The sequence below is a fragment of the Aulonocara stuartgranti genome (genome assembly GCF_965226115.1).
Source record: "Aulonocara stuartgranti genome assembly, chromosome: 3".
Classification (NCBI taxonomy): domain Eukaryota; kingdom Metazoa; phylum Chordata; class Actinopteri; order Cichliformes; family Cichlidae; genus Aulonocara; species Aulonocara stuartgranti.
The window spans coordinates 52,801,627-52,823,974 of NC_138941.1; the positions used below are offsets into that span (position 1 = coordinate 52,801,627).

Sequence of the window (22,348 nt, forward strand, 5' to 3'; positions counted from 1 at the left end):
AAGCTAAGTAAACATGTCTTGGCCCTTCCCCCCTGAAATGACAGGCAGGCAAAGATGTTGCGTCTTTGTTTGCTTCCTGGCCCTGGGTCTCATTCCCATTGGCATAATCCTGATCTGTGAAGGGCCCCCGACACTTCTGACACCTTCAAGTTCAAAAGCTTCGCCCCCTTCTGACAGTCCCAATCTGACAAATGTAGCCCCTAGGGTCTTGCCCACCACTTCCTCTCCAGTTTTGCCCACGCCCGATCCATTTAGAAAGAAACGACACACGGTTACCTCCTGCACCCCAAGTACGACTAGAATGATTACTCTCTGTGTCCCCAACAATAAAAGTTGGGTAGTCGAAATAGATTTCGCTAGCTTCCCAGTCACTCCCGTCACCAAAGACCAAGGGGGGGATCTTTTTAACCTTGCAGTACATCTCTCCTCCTCAGTGTGGTATATAACCCTGGGAGGTTGGCATCAGTGGAAGTGGTCCAGTTTAGTGTCAGAAACGGACCTCGATTGGTCCAAGCACTCTAAGGGTCAGGCTTTGCACTGGAGAAACCAAAATATGCTCAGAATAGCAAAAAAACCGGATCTTTCAGGCTTAATTTTTACCCTAAAGGATCTGGCCTTGACCTCCTGTCAACAATTTATACTTGCCCCTTGGACTGATCGCACCGCCCTGTATTGGCAAATGGAAATATGCCCTAGCGTTGGTGCAGTTCCAAGCTCTGTAGTTAAAGATGATAATCCCACCTTTAATGGCCCTCCGGTGACATATACAAACGGGGGGAGAAACGGCAGAATACGCATTCTAGACACAAATAAAATGTCTAAAGATGACCTCTTCCAAATTCTAACCGGTATTTCTGGAGCAACAAACAACTGGTTACTACTAGCTGAACAAGCTGCTGACACGACGGCTTCCGACTGCATAGTTTGTATGGGAGCACGCCCCACTTTAAGAGTTGTACCGGCGCCAGTCAATAGTGCATGCCTCCTGCATCTTATGAACAACACAAAACGAGGTCATTGCTCATATCTGGAAAACCACTTTCCTAAAACTCAACGCTCGGTCTCTAATAAACCACCTTTCTTTTCTTCAGATGTAGCTGTGAACAATTTCACTTGTATTAACCTGACTGGCAATGCAGTAAAACTAGGTAGCTTGAACTCTTCTTGGTGCACTGAGATGACGGTTATGAAACCAAACTTCCGACCTACGGCTAGGGCTGATTTGTGGTGGTGGTGTGGCAATAACAAGTTATATGATGGTTTCCCTCGGGATGCGTCAGGTCTTTGCGCTCTCATAACTCTTATTTTACCTGTTTCAGTCACTCCAGTAGATCTCTCTATAGAAGTACACGAAGTTGGCCTCCCATCCTCCTCTGAACGCCGCTCTAAACGTTCTCTAATCCCAGGTTCAGCTCATAATCCAACCTATATTGATGCTGTAGGTATACCCCGTGGGGTCCCCGATGAATATAAACTGCGAGACCAGGTTAAAGCAGGATGGGCCTCGATACTTTGGATGGTTGAAATAAATGCGAATGTAGACAGAATTAACTACATTCACTTTAATGTGCAACTGTTGGCTAATTACACTCGAGATGGTTTTGAAGCTGTGCATGCACAGTTATCTGCCACTTCCTTAATGGCTTTCCAAAACAGGGTCGCAACGGATTTTCTCCTCGCAGAAAAAGGCGGAGTCTGCAGCCTTTTTGGTCAGGAGTGCTGTACCTATATCCCCAATAACACAGCTCCTGATGGTTCCCTCACTAAAGCTATTACTGGTCTCACAGCTCTTACTGTTAAAATGAAGGAACACTCGGGCGTTGATACTGCCATGTGGGACTCTTGGCTTAACATGTTTGGCAAATATAAGGCCCTTGTAGCTTCCATCCTAGTTTCCATCTCAGTTTTTGTTGCTGTCCTAGTCACCTGCGGTTGCTGTTGTATTCCATGCATTCGATCCCTCTTCCAGAGACTGATTGTTACAGCTTTCACTCCTGAGGATAAGGATCTCGCCCGGCAGATGCCTTTATTGGCTAGTCAACTTCCCACCTCCTCGCCAACGGATGATGAAAACTCTGATCGTGAGGGTGACGAACATTATCGTCTTTCTCTTGTTTAAATGCTTCTAGAATGGTTGTTTCTCTGTGGTGTTTTGTATTAGACTTGTTATTAATTGTTTCCCTCACCCACTTCCTCTTGAAGGATATATCTGGTTGAACTGTGTCTGGTCGGGTTGTGAGGGTTAAGCGATGTTCTCAGGGTCTCCGGACTTAAGCCTGAGCGAATGTGCACTCCCACCACTGGATATAAATTGTTTTTTTTTTTTTTTACCACACCCCTTCCTCACGTTTTACCATATTCACTTTTGAATGTCCTTAGCAGTTACCGTTCTGAGTTTATTTTACGGTTGATTTATTATTTCACATGTTCACGTTTATATCTCTCATTATTATAGTATACTCTGTACTCTCCACATTTTTATCATTACTTATGTTTTTTGGTTGCTGAGTTACAGGAACTGTTAATTTTGTGTCACTACCCTGGTTGCACTAACTCGTTGTATCCGTGTGTGCAGGACAGCTGTTACTGCTTTCATCGGGAACCGAGACTGCTTGCAGCCGACCCCTGGGCAGGGTGGTGCCTGGACTCTTTTCTCCTCATCTGCAATGACAGATAAAGACAAATGATAAGACCCGAGGAGTTTTTCGAGCCAGGCTTCGACACGTCTCTGTGTTCCTTTGAATGTTACTTATTTTTGTGTGTTGACCCATTTAAGATGGGTCAAAAGGGGGATTTGAAGAAAATATAATCTGATCACACATTATTCAGCTTTAAATATTGTTCAGCTTTAAAGTTACTGTGCAACTGTGTAATAAAAATGTGTGCTCACGACTTTGGCCTTGAGAGCGATAAGAAGCGATCGCCTCATCCTGCAGGCGAAAGATATCTGCAAGCGAAGAACACCCAAGGCCGCTTTCCTTTTATGGAGTTGTTTTTCTGCTAATGCAGCACTTTCCTCACAACCCCCTCCTGTAAGTTTTAGAGAATATATACCCATCCTCACAGAAAATATTGGGAATCTCTTGATGTGAGCTGTTTTTGAGAGGTTGTCTCTGCCTCAATAAAAGTTCACTGATTCCCCCATCTGCTGCAGGTGTCCGGTTGTCTTCATTCTCCGCCAGCCTGGTTAAGTCAATTCCTCCTTAACATCTAAAAGAACCTATTTAATGAAGGAAGACGGGTTCACTTTGTGTTTAATATTATTCTATTGCTGTTGTTTTTTTTATATCCTTCACTGCCCGCTTAGAATAATTTTCTACCCAACCCAACCGTTCCCGCTAAATTTAGATCTGGTTTCCAAAATCTCACATTTAAATGGGGTACCACCAAAAAATAGAGATAACAGATAAAACTGCAGGTTGTGCAATGATTGTATTTATTTTTCTTAAACAAGATGCATTTATCTGTCAACATGCAACATTTATCTTTTAACATGGAAAACGTGTTGCAAAAATAAAATAAATAAAAACGAATACAGCATTGTGGCCTACTTGTTATTTTTATGTAAAATACAAACGTAACATTTTTCTGTCAACACAGTAGGGAAAGTGTTGCGAAAAAAAAAAGTCACTTAAAATTGTAAACAAAAGAACAAAATAGTTGGCCACTGCGAAATTAAATGGTTGTTTAAACTATCAGTTTAACGAAAAAATGTCCCAATGTCGAATTCAAGGTCTCTCCTACAAAAGAAAATATGCATATATAAATACAACAATAAACGACATCTCAAAATTATAAACTATTAATCAAATGAACGAAACTTACTTAAAAAATCCAAATTATTTTAAATTTCCATGCAGGAAAAGAATGTCACTGACTGATGAGGGTTTCAGTACTGAACGTCTCTCCTCCAAAATCCGACCACAAAGGCTGAATGCTCTCTCGGAAGGTGCACTCGTTGCCGGGATGCAGAGGACAAATCTTGCAAGGTTGCTCAGGGCAGGGAACTGGGAACTGTTGGAATTCCACCACTGCAAAATGTTTTGTTGACTTGATAATTCAAGTTTCATGGTCCTGTACTCCTGAATCTGAACATCTAGTGATTTTGATCCACATGATTCTTCCTCTTCCTCCCAATCTGAAAATTTATGAAGAACAGTAGGCCTTTTGGCAGGTGTTGGTTCAACATCCTCATTATGTGCATGATCAAACTTTAAATCTTCGATCATCTCCTTGACTCCCTGTATCACATTCTGTCGCCCTCTTTCATCTAACATTCTCAGACATCGCAGATTTGGTGTCAGAAAGGTTGCTATTTTATAAAGCATGTGAACAGAATGGGATGAAGTGCTGTCTGCTGACAGTAATTCTTTCAGCCGTGTTACACAGACGGTTGCAATTTCAGAGAGCAGAGGGTCTTTTGTGGCTGATGTACAGTGCTCAATTAATTGCACAGACCACGGAAGAACAAGTGAGGCACTGGGAGCTGTGTTATCAGTTTCCAAGTCGTCAGTTGCCTCTTTGAAGGGTTTTAGGAATGATACTAGTAACTTAAGAGTACTGATGCTAATGCGTCCGATCTTGTCATAATTATTGCTCTCAGTCAGCACAGATGCAATGTCTTCGTACTGTTCCAAGACAGAATTTAACATGTCAAAGTTAGAGTTCCATCGTGTCTCTATGGATTGTTTCAGTGACTTTTTAAGCTTGCCCTGCTGTCCTGAGTGTTTGAAATATGTAACCAACTTTTTAACATCAGTCAGAAGGCTAGCGATCTCTGGAGACTTTTCGATTATGGCAGTACCAAACGCACTGGAGAGAGTCACGTTTAGTATGTGCGCTGTGCAGTTTAGCCTCGTGTATTCTCGTAAGGCACTGATCATGTTGGCTCCACGATCTGTGACAAAAATAATCTTTTTGCCCATGTCTGTCGCATCAATGCCAAACACTCTTGAGATTCTGCAGCAGGTGCCTTCGAATGTTTTCACCTGTCTTTGAGGTGCTTGGGTCAAAAGGGGCAGCAAAAAGCACTCTTGAATGTAGCTCAGATTGCTCATTAACGTAATGGATGGTTGCAGACAAAAAGGACGTTTTTCGATATGTTTCTGTCCATATGTCTGCTGTAACAGCGCATCCAAACTTCGATATTGTTGCAGTGATTTCCTCCACAACATGTTTACGTAGACTCTGAGCCCTCATTTCAACATTTCTTGACACCGTTGTGGGGTGTGGTAGTATCTCACAGACATCGAATTTTCCTATTCTTGCTGCTGTGTCGACCAAATGTTGGGCCAGCTGTGTGAAGCCTTTTCCAGAGATGGTATCATACGGTCGAATGTCTTGGCAAACAAACTGAACACATTTGTCTCTGGTTTCTTTTTTAAACTTCTCTGGCACCAGCAAAGATTTAGTAAATGCCAGTTTTGTTTGCCCCTTTGTGATGGGACATGAGTGCCGCCTTAAACCTGAGGTTCCAGTCTTGTGACTGCAAAAGGGTAAAACTTTGAGGCATTTATCGCATTGTACAAAGGGTAATTTTTTTCCATTTGCGTCTATGACGCATGAAAAAGACTCCCATACATCAGACTTGCCTGATGTGGGTTTCCTTAAAGTAAACTGACCGTTGTCTAATCCCAGCTGAACGTCCTTCAAGGAAATTGCATCTTCAGTTTGCTCTGCCATGTTGGTAAAGCGCGCTCTGATGCAGGTGATGCGCACACAGAGTCACAGACTGTGCAAGTAAAATGCACGTGCAAAAAGCACTGATCCATGCGCTCAGTGCGTGTAACAGGCGTGACCACTGGCTGTACCAGTGCTCAATTAGAATGAGGAAATCACAGATATGCTGTTCCGAAAAAATGTCGGGCACGCTATATTTTCAGACCGCCCGCTCCCGTTCAAATTACACCAGAGTTACCGACCGCTACCGCATTTTATTTGGAAATTTATTCCCGCGCCGCAAGAAATCTGGTCGGGTCCCGCGGCTCCCGCGGGACAGCCGCGGGAATGCAGACCTCTAATGTGCAGCTACGTTTTAAACCTCAACATGGTCAAAATAGTTTGCTGTTGGTCATTAACACAAGCTAGAGTTATGAAGTTCACTGATCAGTGTTTATCCATTGTTGACCTTAATGCGCTTTGCTCAGCAGCTCAAGACTTGATTGGAATCAGTAATTTGATGAATGTTTTTTTATTTTTTTATTTCCTTGACGTTTCTACCTCATATTATCCACTTTACATTGGTCCAGAGGAGTCGTCCATTACAGATTACCTCTCAGTTAACCTCTTTCTGTAATGGAATGTTAATATTCACTGGGATTTCCTGGCCAGATTTGAATCATCCACCAGACACTGTAATGTCTGCTGGACATTTTTTTCAAGTTGTTGGTGTGACCAGGGAGGTTGGCAATGAGTGAGATTAATTACTTAGTGGAATATGTTCTAACTCATGTTTTATCAAAGGGAGCTTCATTAATTCATAAGATTCAGGCACGTGCAGAGGGGGGGGGGCTATAGGGGCTTGAGCACCCGCCCCTTTCCTGATGGGTGCCCAAAGTGCCCTTTTGATAAGGCAACTTTAAAAAAAAATATATATATATATATATTTTTTTTTATGTGTGTGTGCGTGCGGAGTCCTGTCTGTGCCCCTCAACAATAATATTTAACTATTAATCACAGTTTTGCTAAATAAAAGGCTCTGGCTTGCATCAGTCACATGATCACATTTAACCAATGATCGCCCTTGACGGCAGAACGCGCTGGTTACGAGCCGGGAACGAGCTCACAAAGAGCACGCGCATTTTTTGCGGTCCGGAGCTGTAGGAGAGACACAAGTTAACTCAGAGACACAGACTGATGCGACAAAACCAGTAAGTAGGTGTACAGCGTACACTGTAGTGTGTAGCACACAGGAGTATTAGCTTATTACGTACACGTTGGTAAGCTGTCTTGTTGCAACTGACGAACTGAAACAAACGAGCGTGCTGTGTGTGCAACAGCGTGACAAACATTACCTGTCCTTTTATTAACTGCACAAGTAGTGCTGGTCACAGCTGCTGGCTACCTGTGTAAGGCTGTCATGGGTCTGTAGCTCTGTCACCGTTTTAGGGAACATATTTAGTTTTAAAGTAAGTTTCCGGGCTTTTCCTGCCTTTCTGGGGGGATTATATTTCACTAAAAAACGATCTAATATGCATGTCCACATAATAATTATTATAATTATAATATATTAAAAAACACAAGCTGTATTTTAAAGAACATACATTAAGAAGCAGATTATATTACATTTATATTTTAAATAAGACAAAATTAGGATTTTACAGCAGTAAAATGATTGTATCTCTACAGTTTAAAAATGTAATAAGCTTTGCCCCTGCACAGAGTGGATAGTGAAACAAATGGAATCATCATAATGACATTATTTCATATTTATTACTTCCCCCTCCTCATTGCTTTATTATTGTAGCTCTAGTAATACATAATAATGTAAGGATTCTGGATCAGAACAGTGATGCCCATAGTATATACAGTATTCTGAAGAAGGTCTAAAATGTCACTGTGTGTGCGTGCATGTGTGTGTTTTATGTATATGGATTTAAAAAATATATATTACTCAGGATATAACATTGTGCAGACATGCCTGGTAAGGACATGAGGAGGAAACAGCAGGAGCTGTGTGAGGCTACTAAAGGCAGGGCTATAACATTTTTCTGTTATCATTTTATTATAGATTAAGTGCAAGAGTTGTTAGGTGTGGATAATTAGATTAGAGTTTATTGCAATAGCAAGTTGTGCCTTGTTCTCAGATAGACAGCAAGTGGAGAGTGATATATGAAATGATGGGAAGGAAGGAAGAAGAGAAGCAAAGAGTGAATCACAGGCAGAGCCTAAATTATTTCTCACAGTTTTTTGTTGCCTTATGGTTCCAAGCGCTGTCACCAATCTTTGCATTTTGTTATTATCTCATGACACTTGTTTAATCAGCTACCATCTCTCCTGTGGACTTTTTAATGTCTACAGTCTCAGATCAACACAGCCCTGCCCTTCCCATATTAGATTCTTGATGAATGTGTGTTGTTGTTATTCAGCCTGGTTCAATGTGCCCCTTTTTAACTTTGAGCACCCGCCCCTTTAAACCTCTCTGCACGGCCCTGATAAGATTAACCAATGAGAGGCTCTCTCACCTTATTTGTTGCTGTTATACTTTCTAATAAGCTTTTTTGGTCTCTGACTGGGGTGTTAGCTTTTTCTGAGCATTTTGTTGAACCATAGTATATCCCTCTGGTCTTAATTCCAGAGTTAGATCCTCGAGGTCTTTATTCCATCTCCTCTTTGTAATCAACTGAATGAACACTGATTTAAAAAAAAAACATGATGACACATTGTTTTTCAGAAATTTCAGAGAAAAGCAGCAGAACAGCAGGAAAGTTTCACTGAGTAAAACATTCAGATTAATCTGTGGCATGTCTGCTTGAACTCTAGTGTCATAGTGTCCTGTTTTATAAACCTTCGAAACTGGACCATCATCATTAGCAGAGGTTGACAACGAGATCGACGCTCACACATACCACAGCTTCAGCTATTTGTTTATCAGCAAAACTGGAGACAGGGTTTGAGAACAATGCACTAAATGGGAAAGTATCCACAATTTGTGGAGGTTTACTCAAACACATCTCAGCCTAAGATGTCTTTATTATTTTTTTAAAAATAAAATACCTCAAACCTACTGAGAGAAAGCTGATCTCTCACCAACTTTATTGGGATGTGGAGATTGGGGGAATGCACTGCAAAGTGGGCAGACTCAAGGGCACTGATTTTAGGAGTTTGTAGAAGTACAGTACATGATCAACTGTAAAACTCTGCTAATAAAAACTGTATAAAAATAAAGAGACATGTCTAGATCTCCTTTTCGGGATGAGAAGTAACAAGAGTCCAAGTGAAACAATGCAACAGAAGACAGGTTATAAAATATTATTATAACTGCTCTTATATTATTATTATTATTATTATTATTATTATTATTATTATTATTATTATTATATTAGTTATATATTATTATAGTTTAATAGTCCGCGTTATTTTCAAATCTTTATAGAAAGGACAAACAACAGCCACGTTTTTGTCTTCTCACGGAAGCTGAAGAAGAAATACAGATCACATGACTGGAACAAAGTTTAAACTGTTTGTGTGTAAAATTGAGTAATAATGTCTCTATTACGGATGAATCTCAAATTCACTATGAACACACACAATAATTTAAATTGAATTTTTTTAGGCTCATTTGTTGTTTTCTGTGTTTTCCATAATCTGAAACAAGATTGAGTCTTGTTCCAGATTTGTTTTCATTCTGCACTGAAACAGAATAAGTTTTTATCCAATAAACAGGTGCCCATTCTTCAAAGCAAACACCTGTTTATACCTATTTGACAGAGTTATACAGTTATGAATGTGTCTTTTTCAGTGGCTGTCTGTTTTTTTACAACAGATTATTCATTGCATTATTACTCAGAGCTGAGGCGTTGCGTACAGTGGCAATTTTCATTAATCATTTCTAAATCCAAACATATAACTACAAAAAACCCTTTCCAACTTTGTTAGAAATACAAAATGTGATTGTTTGTCAAACAGTTCAAAGTGTGCCTTACCAATTTTACTGGGTGATAGTAGAACTTCAATGATGCGACTGACAATTTTTATTTTACAGTTTTGACACAATCAGCTTTTTAGAATAGAATAGAATAGAATAGAATAGAGACTGTATTGTAATTCAGAACACACACCAGTTAGTTGTCATCAGAACGGAATTTCAGTGCATTTACTTGCCATCAGACTGCACGGTATAAATAAAAATAAATACAAATATAAAGGTAGTAGAAAAAAAAGAATCTAGGATATGTACACGTAAGAACATAGGAGACAATTTCTGTATAGACTATTGTTGGTGGAAACGATTGTACAGATTATTCAATGCTTTTTAATGTTTGGCTTCTTTGTGAGGTTGGGATTATCAGCTGTGTTGTGCAGAAGTCGGCTTTATTTGACAACTGTTAGAAACCATATAATTGTAAGAACCAATCACCTAAGTAAAGATAAACAGCAGTCCATCATTATTTTAAGAATAGTCAGTTCAGAAAACTGCTAAAACTTTGAATGTGTCCCTATGTACAGTTGCAAAAAGCATCAAGCACTATGATGAAACTGGCTCACATGAGGACCGCCCCAGGAAAGGAAGACCAAGAGTCACCTCTGCTGCTGAGGATAAATTCATCTGAGTCACCAGCCTCAGAAATCACCTCAGCCTCAGAGGTTAACAGTACCTCAGATTAGAGCCCAGATAAATGCCACACAGAGTTTCAGTAGCAGACACATCTCTACATCAGCTGTCCAGAGGAGACTGAGTGATTCAGGCCTTTATGGTCAAATAGCTGCTAAGAAACCACTATTAGGCAAAGCAACAAGCAAAAGAGATTTGTTTGTACCAAGAAACACAAGGGATAAAGATCAGACCCACAAGAAATAAAGATCAGACCAGTGGAAATCTGTGCTTTGGTCTGATGAGTCCATGTTTGAGATCTTTGGCTCCACCCGCCGTGTCTTTGTGAAACAAAGAAAAGATGAACAGATCTCTACAAGCATGGTTCTCACTGTGAAGCATGGGGCAGCTTGGAGGGGTAACTGTTGTTTGTAAACTCAGACCTAAATTTAACTTTTGAATCATATTCAAATTTGATTTTTTTTTTTATCATATCAACAGCTGTAATGCAGACTTACATGAAGATGTTCTCTTGTTGTCTAACGTAATCTGGACTAAAATCCAGGAGGTAAACAGACAGAAGATGTTTTGTTGTTTTATTTAATTGAAAACCAAATGAAAAGATGACATATTTAATCAACGTGCAGGGTACTCCCATTAAATGGGAGCTCCCTTTGGTAGTTGCACAGCATTAGACTACAGTGAGAGAGACTGTTGTCTGTTTATTTATGTAATTCCAGAATATCATAGTTGTGAAACACAAATGTAGCAGGTGTCAATATATCATAAAATATAAGATAACTAAAGAACAGGACCTTTAATATAAAATAACTAAAGGACAGGACCATTAATATATTCTGCTAATATCCCAGCTGTAATTGGGACACCTTAAACCAGCAGTGAAAGGAAGTGTCACTGCTTCCTTCCGCCCTCGTGCTTTGAAGCTCGTGATTATTGAAAGTTGTGAATCAGAAAGAAGACATACAAGAAGGCGTATGAAACAAGAGGGAGGGGGGCACAAAACACATCAATCCACAAGTGTGCCTAATGATATGATCCCTTTGTGTTCGAATCCACACGAGGGGATTTATGAAGTTCAAATTATTAATGCTGTTTTTTTATGTCTGTTTTAGAGTTCTAGAGGATGCTAAAGACTGTGTGACCTGCAGAGAGTGACAAACAAAATAACTTTTTTTGATAAATGTTGTTGTTTTGCTTAGTTGTCCTCTCGAAGATAATAGTTGTGAGAACAGTTGCCAGAGTCAGTGGAAGAGCTGATTTTTATTGAAAGCTGTAGACTGTGCCTGAAAACCTACAAACACTGACTGTGAGTGTCTCGTTTTTTATCTGAGTGAAGCTCAAATGTGGAGTGGTTTCTGAAATCTATTCTTATGTTGCTGAGAGTTTTGTTACGTTAATATATTAATAAAGTTATGAAATATTATCATAGCATTTTAACTAACTAATCTTCTACACGCTGTAAACATGATAATAGTTATAAATGCTTTTAAAACAATGTGGTTTAACCAACATCAGGGTTTTCCCTTTAGTTTATCTGATGAAGTGGCGCCATCGTGTGACGTAAACATTTCTTTTTTCTGCAGGCTGAAGAACAACAACACACATTCATCAAGAATCTAATATCGTATCACACTATATCACTGTCATCAGGTGGAGAAAATGCAAAGAAAACGTAGCCTGTGTTTTACCTGATGGGTACAATGTTACTGTTGAGGAGTTGCTGCTGCTCCTGCTGCTGATGGTGCTGGGGGGAAGGGCTGTGTTGATCTGAGGCTGTAGACTGTAAAAGGTCCATAGGAGTGATGGGAGCTGATTAAACAAGTGTTATGAGATAACAATAAAATGCAAAGATTGGTGACAGTGTTTATAAGGCAGCAGATTAAAAAAGAAACTGTGGGAAATAAACTAGGTTCTGCCTGTGAATCACTCTTTACGTCTCCATCTGCTCAGGGCCGCGGTTACCATAGCTACTGTGGAAGGTACAGTGAATTAAACAGCTGGCACTGCGATGACTTACTGGCGATATGATTGCTTATGTTTTTCATTACAAAAGAATTGTCTGATGTGGCTGTGTCCTCGGAAATCTGGATATACACCCCGAGGTGAATACATATAAAAAAATTGGATGGTGTAATCATTTCTGGAGGCTGGAGTTTTCAGTATACACAAACAACAAGCTGCTTCAGACACTGATCCTCCCGGTGGAAATGCACCTTCTCTTTCATCCTTGTATAAAACAGACTTTTAATGTTAGTTTAAATTCAAAATACACGGTTAAAAATATATATGAACACTAGATAATAAAGCAGGAGTGGGGAACTCCAGGCCTCATGAGCCGGTGACCTGCAGGTTTTAGATGTGTCCTTGATCCAACACAGCTGATTTAAATGGCTAAATTACAACTTCAACATGTCTTGAAGTTCTCCAGATGCCTGGTAATGAAGTAATCATTTGATTCAGGTGTGTTGACCCAGGGTGAGATCTGAAACCTGCAGGACATCGGCTCTCGAGGCCTGGAGAGGCCAACTCCTGTAATTAAAAAAAGTGAATGGTTCAGTCTCATGTGTTCTCTAGTAAGACATTAAATTTCACTAAAACTATGCAGTTATGAAACGTAACTTTAATCTGAGCCAAATCGATTTGCTTAGTTGTAAATAAAAGAGTGCAGTAAACGTGACCTGACAGACAGAAGCTAATTATGCCCTACGGAGCCCCCCAGGGGACATGGGAGAAAAAAAAATTACGGAGGAAAAAAAAAAATTAGGGAGGAAAAAAAAAATTAAGACGGACTTTTGCGAGATCTCGCAATAAGTATTGCGAGATCTCGCAAAAGTTTTAGCTGCATTCTTCGGAGGCCGCCAGCTCGAAGCCGACCGGGAGGTCGAGGCACGATGTGCCGGGAAAGCGGTGTTCCTCCCGGCTGTAGTAGGTCTCGACTTCCCGTTAGCTTCGAGCTAGTGGCCGTCAGCTCGAAGCCGACCGGGAGGTCGAGGCACGATGTGCCGGGAAAGCGGTGTTCCTCCCGGCTGTAGTAGGTCTCGACCTCCCGTTAGCTTCGAGCTAGTGGGTGTCAGATCTCCAAAAACGTCGGAGCTCTTTTGCAAATATGTGATGTCTTGTAAACTGAGCAGGTATCTGACGTTTACACAACTACATTCACGCCTCAAAATATCTTAAAAGTGTATTTTGTGACCCAGAAGGAGTAATATTACAACTAAGTAGCTGCCGCCATTGTTGGAGTTTTGCGAGATCTCGCAATACTTTTGCGAGCGCTCGCAATACTTTTGCGAGCGCTCGCAATACTTTTGCGAGCGCTCGCAAAAGTCCGTCTTAATTTTTTTTTTCCTCCCTAATTTTTTTTTTCCTCCCTAATTTTTTTTTCTCCCATGTCCCCTGGGGGGCTCCGTAATGCCCAGTGTTTAACCTCCACTGAAAATAAAAACTCAGCAAGGTTTTAAAGCTGTGTGCTGGTGAGCAGTAAACTGTGATTATCACCAGGTTAAATGGACACAGAGAAACGAAACTAGGGCTGAACGATTATGGAAAATAATCTAATTGCGATTTTTTTTGCCCCAATATTGCGATTGCGATGCGATATGCGATTATTTTTTAAGGTATTTGTCTTCTGTATTATTAAACAAAGACAAGCAATACATCATATAGTATGGCCAATACTATATTACATTAATTTTAAACTGTTCTTTCCTGGAAGACAGACCTCTGTTATGATGACATGAGGTGATGCATGAATTGATGACTGACATTTTTATTTAACTTCTTCAATCACAACAGTATATTTGAACATACACAATAGTTTATTTTTAGCTTACAAACATCTGAGCATAAAGTGCTGACAAGGAACCCTGGTGTAAACATTAAAATGAAAGTCAGTACAATGTGCAGATTGCAGAAATATACATAAAAAAAATCAGTGGCTTTTTTCGACATCTGTGAACTACTAGACAGTCATTCAATTAAAAAATAATATTAAATAAATAAAACTAATAAATAAAAAATACACACATCTTACTGATCTCTGCAGTCAGTAACATTACACATAAAGTGCAAACATAATAGCAATTGTATAAACACACACACAAACACGCCTTTAAAATTTAAAGGCGTGAAATTGGACGTCTAGTTCTGATTAGCGTCACCGCTGTCTCGGTGGAGTTTAATAAACTCGGCCGTCTGCTTCTTGCTATCTAAAATATAACCAGACACTGGTGTAAATTCTCGACTGTCTCATACTTCTGTTTAATAAGTTTTCTGTTTGACGTTTAGTCAGCTGTGTGAAAACCAAGGAGGAACCCACCCGGGGGATTAATAAAGTTTTATTTTATCTAATCTAATAACTTTAATCTCAGCCAAACCGATTTACTCACGAACAAACAAAACACTGAAAAAAGCCCAACAATAACATTTTTAGGTTGTCTAAGTGACGTATATATTACGTTTAACCCGAGCAGCAAAACTCCGCGGTGATCTGAAAATGATGTGCCGGGAGTTGTGCCGTTCTCGGCCGCATCAGTAACCCTCGAGCTCCCGGCTAGCTGTCGAGCTGGTGGGTAGCAGACGCCTCTGAAAACGTCGAAGCACTTTTGCAAATATGGGATATCTTGATAAACCGAGCAGATATTTGATGTTTACACAACTACTTTCTCGCCTGAAAATATGTTAAAAGTTTATTTTGTGACCCAGAAAGATTAGTATGAGTAATTTTAAAACTTAGTAGCGGCCGCCATTGCTGGAAACTGGAGTTTGGCTGGGCCGCGCTATGAATTCTGGGATATGGTAGTAATTTGGACAGCCTTCGGCGCGTCGCTGTGACGTAATCGGTCTACAAATGCGGCCTCAGGAGGATGCAGCCCATGAATTGTATAATATAATCGCAGTATAATCGCAGCCTTTGCGGTTAGAAAATTGCACTTGATCATGTCGCGATATTATCGCAAATGCGATATATCGTTCAGCCCTAAACGAAACCAGGTGGAATTGTAATTAAAATGATTTCATTGTTGGCTGAAGATAATACGGATACTAACACATCCATATCTGCCACACAGAGCTCTGCATTTACTGCTCATTTAGAACAAATGACTGTCTCAGCAAACGAGGACACAATCACACAGTCCACTGTCTTTGTTAGATGCGCGCCTGTTTCAGCACAGTTCACAAACTCCCTCGAACACAACGTCCGGCCCACTGTGCGGCTCCACCAATGAGATCCGAGGGCCCGCGCAGTGGTATTAGCATACAGCCTGTATAAAAAGCACTGCTCTCAGTCACGGAGCTCATTCGTTACTTCAAAGTATCGAAGAGAGAAAATACCTGAACCCGCCAAGTCCGCTCCCAAGAAGGGCTCCAAGAAAGCTGTGACCAAGACCGCCGGCAAGGGCGGCAAGAAGAAGAGAAAGACCAGGAAGGAGAGCTACGCCATCTACGTGTACAAGGTGCTGAAGCAGGTCCACCCCGACACCGGGATCTCCTCCAAGGCCATGAGCATCATGAACTCGTTTGTCAACGACATCTTCCTTACTTTTTAGACTGTAGAAAGAAACTCACTAAAAATCCAGCATTGATATGACTTTGCCACTCGCGCCTTTTTATTGCACGGTCTTGTGTCTGTATCGTTTTTGGTTGTCTGTCTTTGTTTTGTTGCAGGGTTGTTTTTTGTTTTTTTTTTTGTTGTTTTTTTTTTCCCACACATGCACATTTATGTGGTCATGTGTCTGTTATATGGAGCACCATGGTCTTTGGAGGAATGCTGTCTCGCTTCACTGTGTACTGTAGCACTGCACATGGTTGAAATGACAAACCCACTTGCTCACTAACCTTACAAACAAAACTAGACTAACTACTTTGATACATAAAGGGCTGATTTGTTGGACTATCAACGGGCAAAAATTGGCAACTACATGCCAAAATCTAAACTAAGAGAAATTCGTATTAGTTTGTTTTTTGTAATCCCCCCTTGGCAACCTTGGATGGATGACACCTTTAGCATTTGCCTTTACTGCCTATGCCACAGGCCCTGCTGTGTCCTTCACATCCAGCTTTTCTAGCTATAACCAAAGAGGAATTTCCATCAAAGCTGTCTTCAATCTAACTCCTAATTTGATGGCTCCATAGCCACCTTTTTTATCTGCCTTTATATAATGCAACTATTGTAGTAAGTGCTGTGCATAAGATGGAGGAGTTGTACAGGATGTCGGTAGGAATGATTTCCTGTGGTGTTCAGAGGTGAATTTTGGTTCTCAGTCTCTCACTCCTGTGACTGGTCAGCATTTTACTTATCTTGGACAGAAAATTGTGGTTACACATTTTTCAGTAGGTGGAAGAATCACAGAATCCTCCAGAAAGAAGAGCAGAGATATACTGGGCATAACTAAAGACACTAGATTAAACTGAGGTCGCTATCCAGGACATGAGATGAGCTTTATTAGTCCCACAGCTGAGAAATTCACCAACATGGGCAGAGCAGGATAAAATAAACAATTACAACAATATTACTATGAATAAAATGATTAAATATGTTTGACTAGTAGAGTCAACAAGACGAGGTTTAACTGGGAGATAAGCTGGATGTGTTTAGCAGGTACTGAGTATTACACATTGAGATACGCAGTGATCAGTTTGTGGATGTGTGTAGTCACGTGTTCATTCACTGCTGTTGTTGTAGAGTCAGTAACTGTAGAAGGAAACTGAGTCAATGCAGACTAAGAGATCAGAGCCAAAGTGTGGAAGCGAGCTGCTGTAAGGTCACTAATGAAGCTTCTGATGTACAACAATGTGAGTGAAACTGTGCTTTGGTTAGAAGCGAGCAGCTGTCACACAAGTCTCGCTGCTCCGTGGGCCTCCAGCAGCATCGGTGTGTTTGCTGGGAGCTCGCAGCGTCACTTTGTCCCAAAGCTGCGCTCACCAGATGCTGCTTTTAACTCTGAGTGTGTGAACAAACATGTGTATCAGCTGGAAAAGGCTTTTTACGGAGCTCTGCTGCGGCTCCACCGGTTTTAGCAGAGAAAAGAGTCAAAGAAGCCGCCGAGCAGCGCTGAGCTCCGCACCGAGTCACTGAGCTTTGGGTTAGCGCCACGAACCGAGAGCACGAGAGTCCGACACGAGGCCTGTACGAGGAGACACAAGCCCGCTGTGGACGGCTCCACTGTCGACCTGCAGTGCTGCTCACACACTCACTTTAAGCTCTTTGATCCCGAGACACGAAACACAAAATGAAGCATTGCGAGGCACGCGCGAGAGCTGCGCGCGCTGCCTTCACTCTCAACGGTTCTCATGATGCGTTTAAGTGCAGCGTGGCGCTTCCGACTTGCCATCGCTGTACCGTGAATCTCGATCAGACGCGAAAGAGGAAAATGTCCGAGGAAGCTCCCGCACCTGCTGCCGTCCCAAGGCGGCCAACAGGAAGAAGACAACGACTTCCAAGCCCAAGAAGGCCGGCCCCAGCATGGGCGAGCTGATTGTGAAAGCCGTGGCCGCTTCCAAGGAGCGCAGCGGCGTGTCCGCAGCCGCACTCAAGAAGGCTCTGGCTGCCGGAGGCTACGATGTGGACAAGAACAAGGCCCGCGTTAAAACCGCCATCAACGAGTGTGATCGTGTGTACACAGCGTCTCTTTATGTTTGTCTCCACGTTGGTTGAGTGTGGAATAAGTGCATATGAGAGCATGAGGGTGGGAATGGATGTTTGTATCTGTGTGTGCCTGTATGTCTGTGTCTATATGTCAGGTTGGGTATCAGACGCCACCTCTCTGGGGACATCTCAGGCCCTCCAAGGTTTGGAGGCCTATCTCCCCCACCACCACCACCACTTCCCCTGCCAGTGGCGGACTCCCTCAGACATCGGTGCGTTGGTGGTTCTTTGTGTCTGGGGGTGGGCGTCCAGGTACACACCGGCTCACTCCTTGGCGGCCGCTTATCGGGGCCTGGAGCCTGGGGCTCGCTCGGGCCACTTCGGAGGTGGGGTGCCCCCGACCTCTCGGCCTGGGGCTCGGTCACTCAGGCACAGCTGGCTGCCGGCGGAGCTCACGGGCGCGTCACTGCAACCCCCCCTGGCTTCTGCTCCGCGGCTGCTGAGTGAGCCCTCATCTGGGACTCTCCTCAGCTCTTTCTGGGACAGTGGCGCAGCTGCCCCTCTGTTGGTCTTCCTTGGTCTCTTGTGTTCTGGGGCCTCTGGATGTCTGGAGTTTTGATCTCCTCCATACCTGCTTCATGCCCTGGAGGACGGGGCTGTGGCCCCCCCACACCCTCTAGCAGATCATTACATGAAGGAACCTTTTAAAAACAAGCGCGTCCATGCTCACAGGTGTACACACGGGTGATCACACCCACAAACTACACCCTTTTTGGCTCCTACCTCAAAGCACACTGTGTTCTGTTGATCTTATGTGCTGCACAATAATGTTTAATATTTAGTATTTACTGTCATATTCCCATATATCATTGTGATGTTGTTTATTCTATTACTCTTGTTCTCTTCTGCTTGCTTTCTTTTTTCTTTCTCAACAGGTGATTCAGGTGATCGATATATGCATTTTTTTTCTGCTCATTCTGTTGGTTTTTGTTTTTTGCCCTTCTCCCCTGTCCCTCTTCTCAGCTCTTTCTCTTTCTTTCTCCCCTTCTTTCCCCCAGTCAAGTCTGTCCCGTATTCAGCAAGTGAAAATAAAATAAACAATAAAAGGTGAATCAAATGGACCATTACGGCAAGGCTGGGATGGTCAATTTGGTAAAGTAAATCCGTTGGGCATCTTTCTTTGCCTTTAGACAACAATTCTGATGGCAAAAGAGCCAAACGGGACAGGCAAAAAAAAAAAAAAAAAAAAAAGACTGCCATCAAGAGCCTGGTGGCGAAGGGCACTGTGGTGCAGACCAAGGGCACCGGGGCCTCCGGATCCTTCAAGATGAACAAGAAGGTTACTGAGAGCAAAGCCAAGAAGCCCGCAAAGAAAGCCGCTCCTAAAGCCAAGAAGCCCGCCGCGGCCAAAGCCAAGAAACCGGCAGCAGCTGCTAAGAAGTCGCCCAAGAAGACCAAGAAGCGGCGGCCAAGAAAGCGCCCAAAAGCCCCAAGAAGGCGGCAAAGAGCCCCAAGAAGGTGCTCAAGAAGGCTCCTGCACCAAAGAAATCCCCCGCCAAGAAGGCCGCCAAGCCCAAAGTCAAGAAGGCGGCCACAGCAGCCAAGAAGAAGTGAGCTGACACCGCTCTCACACTCAACAACGGCTCTTCTCAGAGCCACCACAGCAACACACAAGAGCTCCTTCCTCTCACTCACTCACCACTCTGTCATTCACAATAATGTCCATGTTATTAAAACACGGTTTTTTTTTTCTCCATTGTCCTCATTACAATTACAACTTGGATTACTATCATGGTGCACATTAGTGCTGTTTAAGTAAGTCTACAACTCCAGAGGAATACAAATATTAACGACTTAATATTTATAATCACACCTTCGTAATACAAGTCATAAACTGTTAAAAGTTAGCAACTACATTTTAAAATATTCTATTAAACAACACATAATACATTCATAGATGCATGTTATTATTCACGTATGAAATACTGAGTTCTATTTTTTAAAAGCCTACACTGGCTGTTGTACTGGAAGTACACTGTATATTTTAATGATACCTAGCTAATATAATCCACTTGAAATGCTCTAATCTACAACCTTACCTGACTAAATCTAGTCCAGTTGAATTGATATTGTGTGATTTCAAGGACACATTTTACTCCAAGCTGAGCCCGTACTGCTATTTATTTTACCATGGAGCTCTGTAGCGTGAAGGATGAGGGGAATTAAATTATTTCAAAATAGCCTTGAGGTTTACTTCTTGACCTCACCCATTCTTTGGATATCCCAGCTGAAGAAGAGTCCGGGGCTGCCCTGTGTCCCCCTCCACAGCAGTTTTCCACTAATTCTATTGTTCAGTCTGGGGGGGCTGTCCTCTAACCAGACTAGTAACTGTGGCTTCTTGTTCTTGGCTGAGGCAGCTTTCACTCACTTTATAACAGGCAGACCCCCACTGTCAATGCATTTTTCATACTATACAGTTACACACCAAAGTTTATCGCTGAACCAACTGATTTGGCACGTCAGAGGTCAGCAACTTAATGTCATTCTTGGGAGCTTTAAGGTCGCATGAAATGCTTTGAGAACACAAATCCACTATTGTCCTTAAAACAGGGGTTGACAAAGACATTCTAACAAAAGCCACACTTAGGAATCATTTCCTGTTCTTCTGATCACCAGCTGCCCCCTATTATCCAAGCAAACTCTATTGTAATAGTTTTATTCTACTCACAATAGACACAAAAACCTAAGCGTAGATGTAAGTGACTTTGCAAAATGTCCCAAATTCAGCAGCAGTGCTGAACACGTTGCAAACAGCTGCACATTTTCCTCCATCTGTACCAAACAAGTCCACCTGTCCCTCTCCACCTGTTTGGTGTTATGATTTCCTGTTGCGTTTGTGGTCTTGCCACATCATGAACTGTGTGTTGTCCGTTTCCATGAGCTTAGAAACTGTTTTAATTATAAAGCGAGTGAACCATGATGAGTGTCCACAGTCAGTTATGAAGCTAATAATTAGTGACATCCAATTTACTCTTAATTAGTAAGATGAGCAATGAGGTTGAACACGACCCCTAACCACAACGCAGGAGGCAGAGCTTTTTGCTTTAGTTTTATATCAAGACCTAAAGTAAGTTTCATTGACAAAAACACACAGAGCTTTGGAGTTAATGAAAGTAGTTTTTCTTTGAAAGTGGATTTCAGTCCCTGATTATGTAAGATGACATGAATGAACGTACATTTCAAAGTAAATCAAGATGCATAATCTACATTTCCCAGTACACAACTTGTTACAAACACCATACCAGCAAGAAGGATGTTTGCTCAGAGAGAAGTGTGTGGCTCTTAAAAGAGCCTTTGTTTTTGGTGACGCCGAGCGCTTTGCATTTACTTGGCCTTGGCGGGCTTTTCGGTCTTCTTGGGCAGCAGCACAGCCTGGATGTTGGGCAGCACACCACCCTGAGCGATGGTGACTCCCCCCAGGAGCTTGTTGAGCTCCTCGTCGTTGCACACAGCCAGCTGCAAGTGACGTGGGATGATACGAGTCTTCTTGTCGCGGGCTGTGTTGCCTGCCAGCTCCAGGATCTCAGCGGTCAGGTACTTGAGCACAGCTGCCAGGTAAACAGGGGCACCGGCTCCCACACGCTCAGCATAGTTGCCTTTGCGCAGCAGTCTGTGGACACGACCCACGGGGAACTGAAGCCCGGCACGGGAAGAGCGGGTCTTGGCCTTAGCTCTGCCTGACGTTCATGCCTCCAAAGATGACTCATCTGGTTTCTGAAGATACTCTTTGACAAGACTGACAATTGTCGATACTTCTGCCATGGCACCTTTACCTTCATCTCCACACACTAGCTTTTTGGCAACGCAGGGGATTTCCACATATTCAAACTCTTTCAGTCTGGATACCTGCTGGGCTGTAATAGGATGCAGCCACATAGCTGTGTTCATTGCAGGGCAGAAGAGAAGAGGACGACTGGTATCCCAGGCTCTTACCACACACGTCAGCAGATTATCACAAATACCACTAGCAATCTTTCCAAGACTGTTGGCATCAAGAGGGGCAATGACAAGTAGATCTGCCCAACGCCTTAGCTCAATGTGTAGCACAGGGTCAGATCTCTGTTTCCACAGCTCCCATTCATCCTCGTCACTGTAGATTTTGACTGACACCTCAGCAGAATTATAGAAGTGCTTGGCATGCTCTGTAGTGACTACTCGTACATCCACCCCAGAGAGTTCAAGAAGCTGGGAGACCAAAAGAGGCAGTTTCAAGGCTGCAACACTCCCTGTCACTCCAACAAGGACATTAAATGTCCCGGAAGTTTTCAACAAATCAGTTTTTAAACTTGACATGTGGTCGTCTTGCTGCCTGTCAGCAAAAAGAGTCTTGCCGCGCCCACTCATTTTGACAGGTTATTTTCTTCGTAGTATCGAGACTAAGAGAAAATGTGGCCCGATCAGCTCAAAGCCTCGCTTATATTTCCGCAGAG

General features: G+C 42.4%; 2 protein-coding genes, 1 long non-coding RNA gene and 1 pseudogene across 4 annotated transcripts; 1 reads left to right on the forward strand and 3 right to left on the reverse strand.

Moving 5' to 3' along the window:
* Positions 1-117: 117 nt before the first annotated feature.
* LOC309702767 lies at positions 118-3,286 on the reverse strand. Its single transcript, XR_014275718.1, has 2 exons — positions 2,050-3,286; positions 118-276 (listed from the first exon to the last, which is right to left on the reverse strand). It is a non-coding gene; the product is annotated as an uncharacterized lncRNA (long non-coding RNA).
* A 14,357-nt stretch (positions 3,287-17,643) lies between these two features.
* LOC309702733 (histone H1-like) lies at positions 17,644-19,576 on the forward strand (annotated as a pseudogene). The gene is made up of 2 exons: positions 17,644-17,875; positions 19,125-19,576. The product of its transcript is annotated as a histone H1-like (transcript).
* Positions 19,577-21,122: 1,546 nt separating this feature from the next.
* Positions 21,123-21,599, reverse strand: LOC309698434 (histone H2A-like; the record flags this gene model as incomplete). The annotated part of the gene is made up of 1 exon (XM_082520878.1): positions 21,123-21,599. A coding segment is annotated over one exon (357 nt), but the record flags the coding sequence as incomplete, so codon positions are not given.
* A 3-nt stretch (positions 21,600-21,602) lies between these two features.
* LOC309702727 (phosphopantothenoylcysteine decarboxylase-like) lies at positions 21,603-22,215 on the reverse strand (the record flags this gene model as incomplete). Its single annotated transcript, XM_082527355.1, has 1 exon — positions 21,603-22,215. The coding sequence occupies exon 1, from the start codon at positions 22,209-22,211 to the stop codon at positions 21,603-21,605; it is 609 nt and encodes a 202-aa protein (XP_082383481.1). The 5' UTR covers positions 22,212-22,215.
* Between the last annotated feature and the right edge of the window lie 133 nt (positions 22,216-22,348).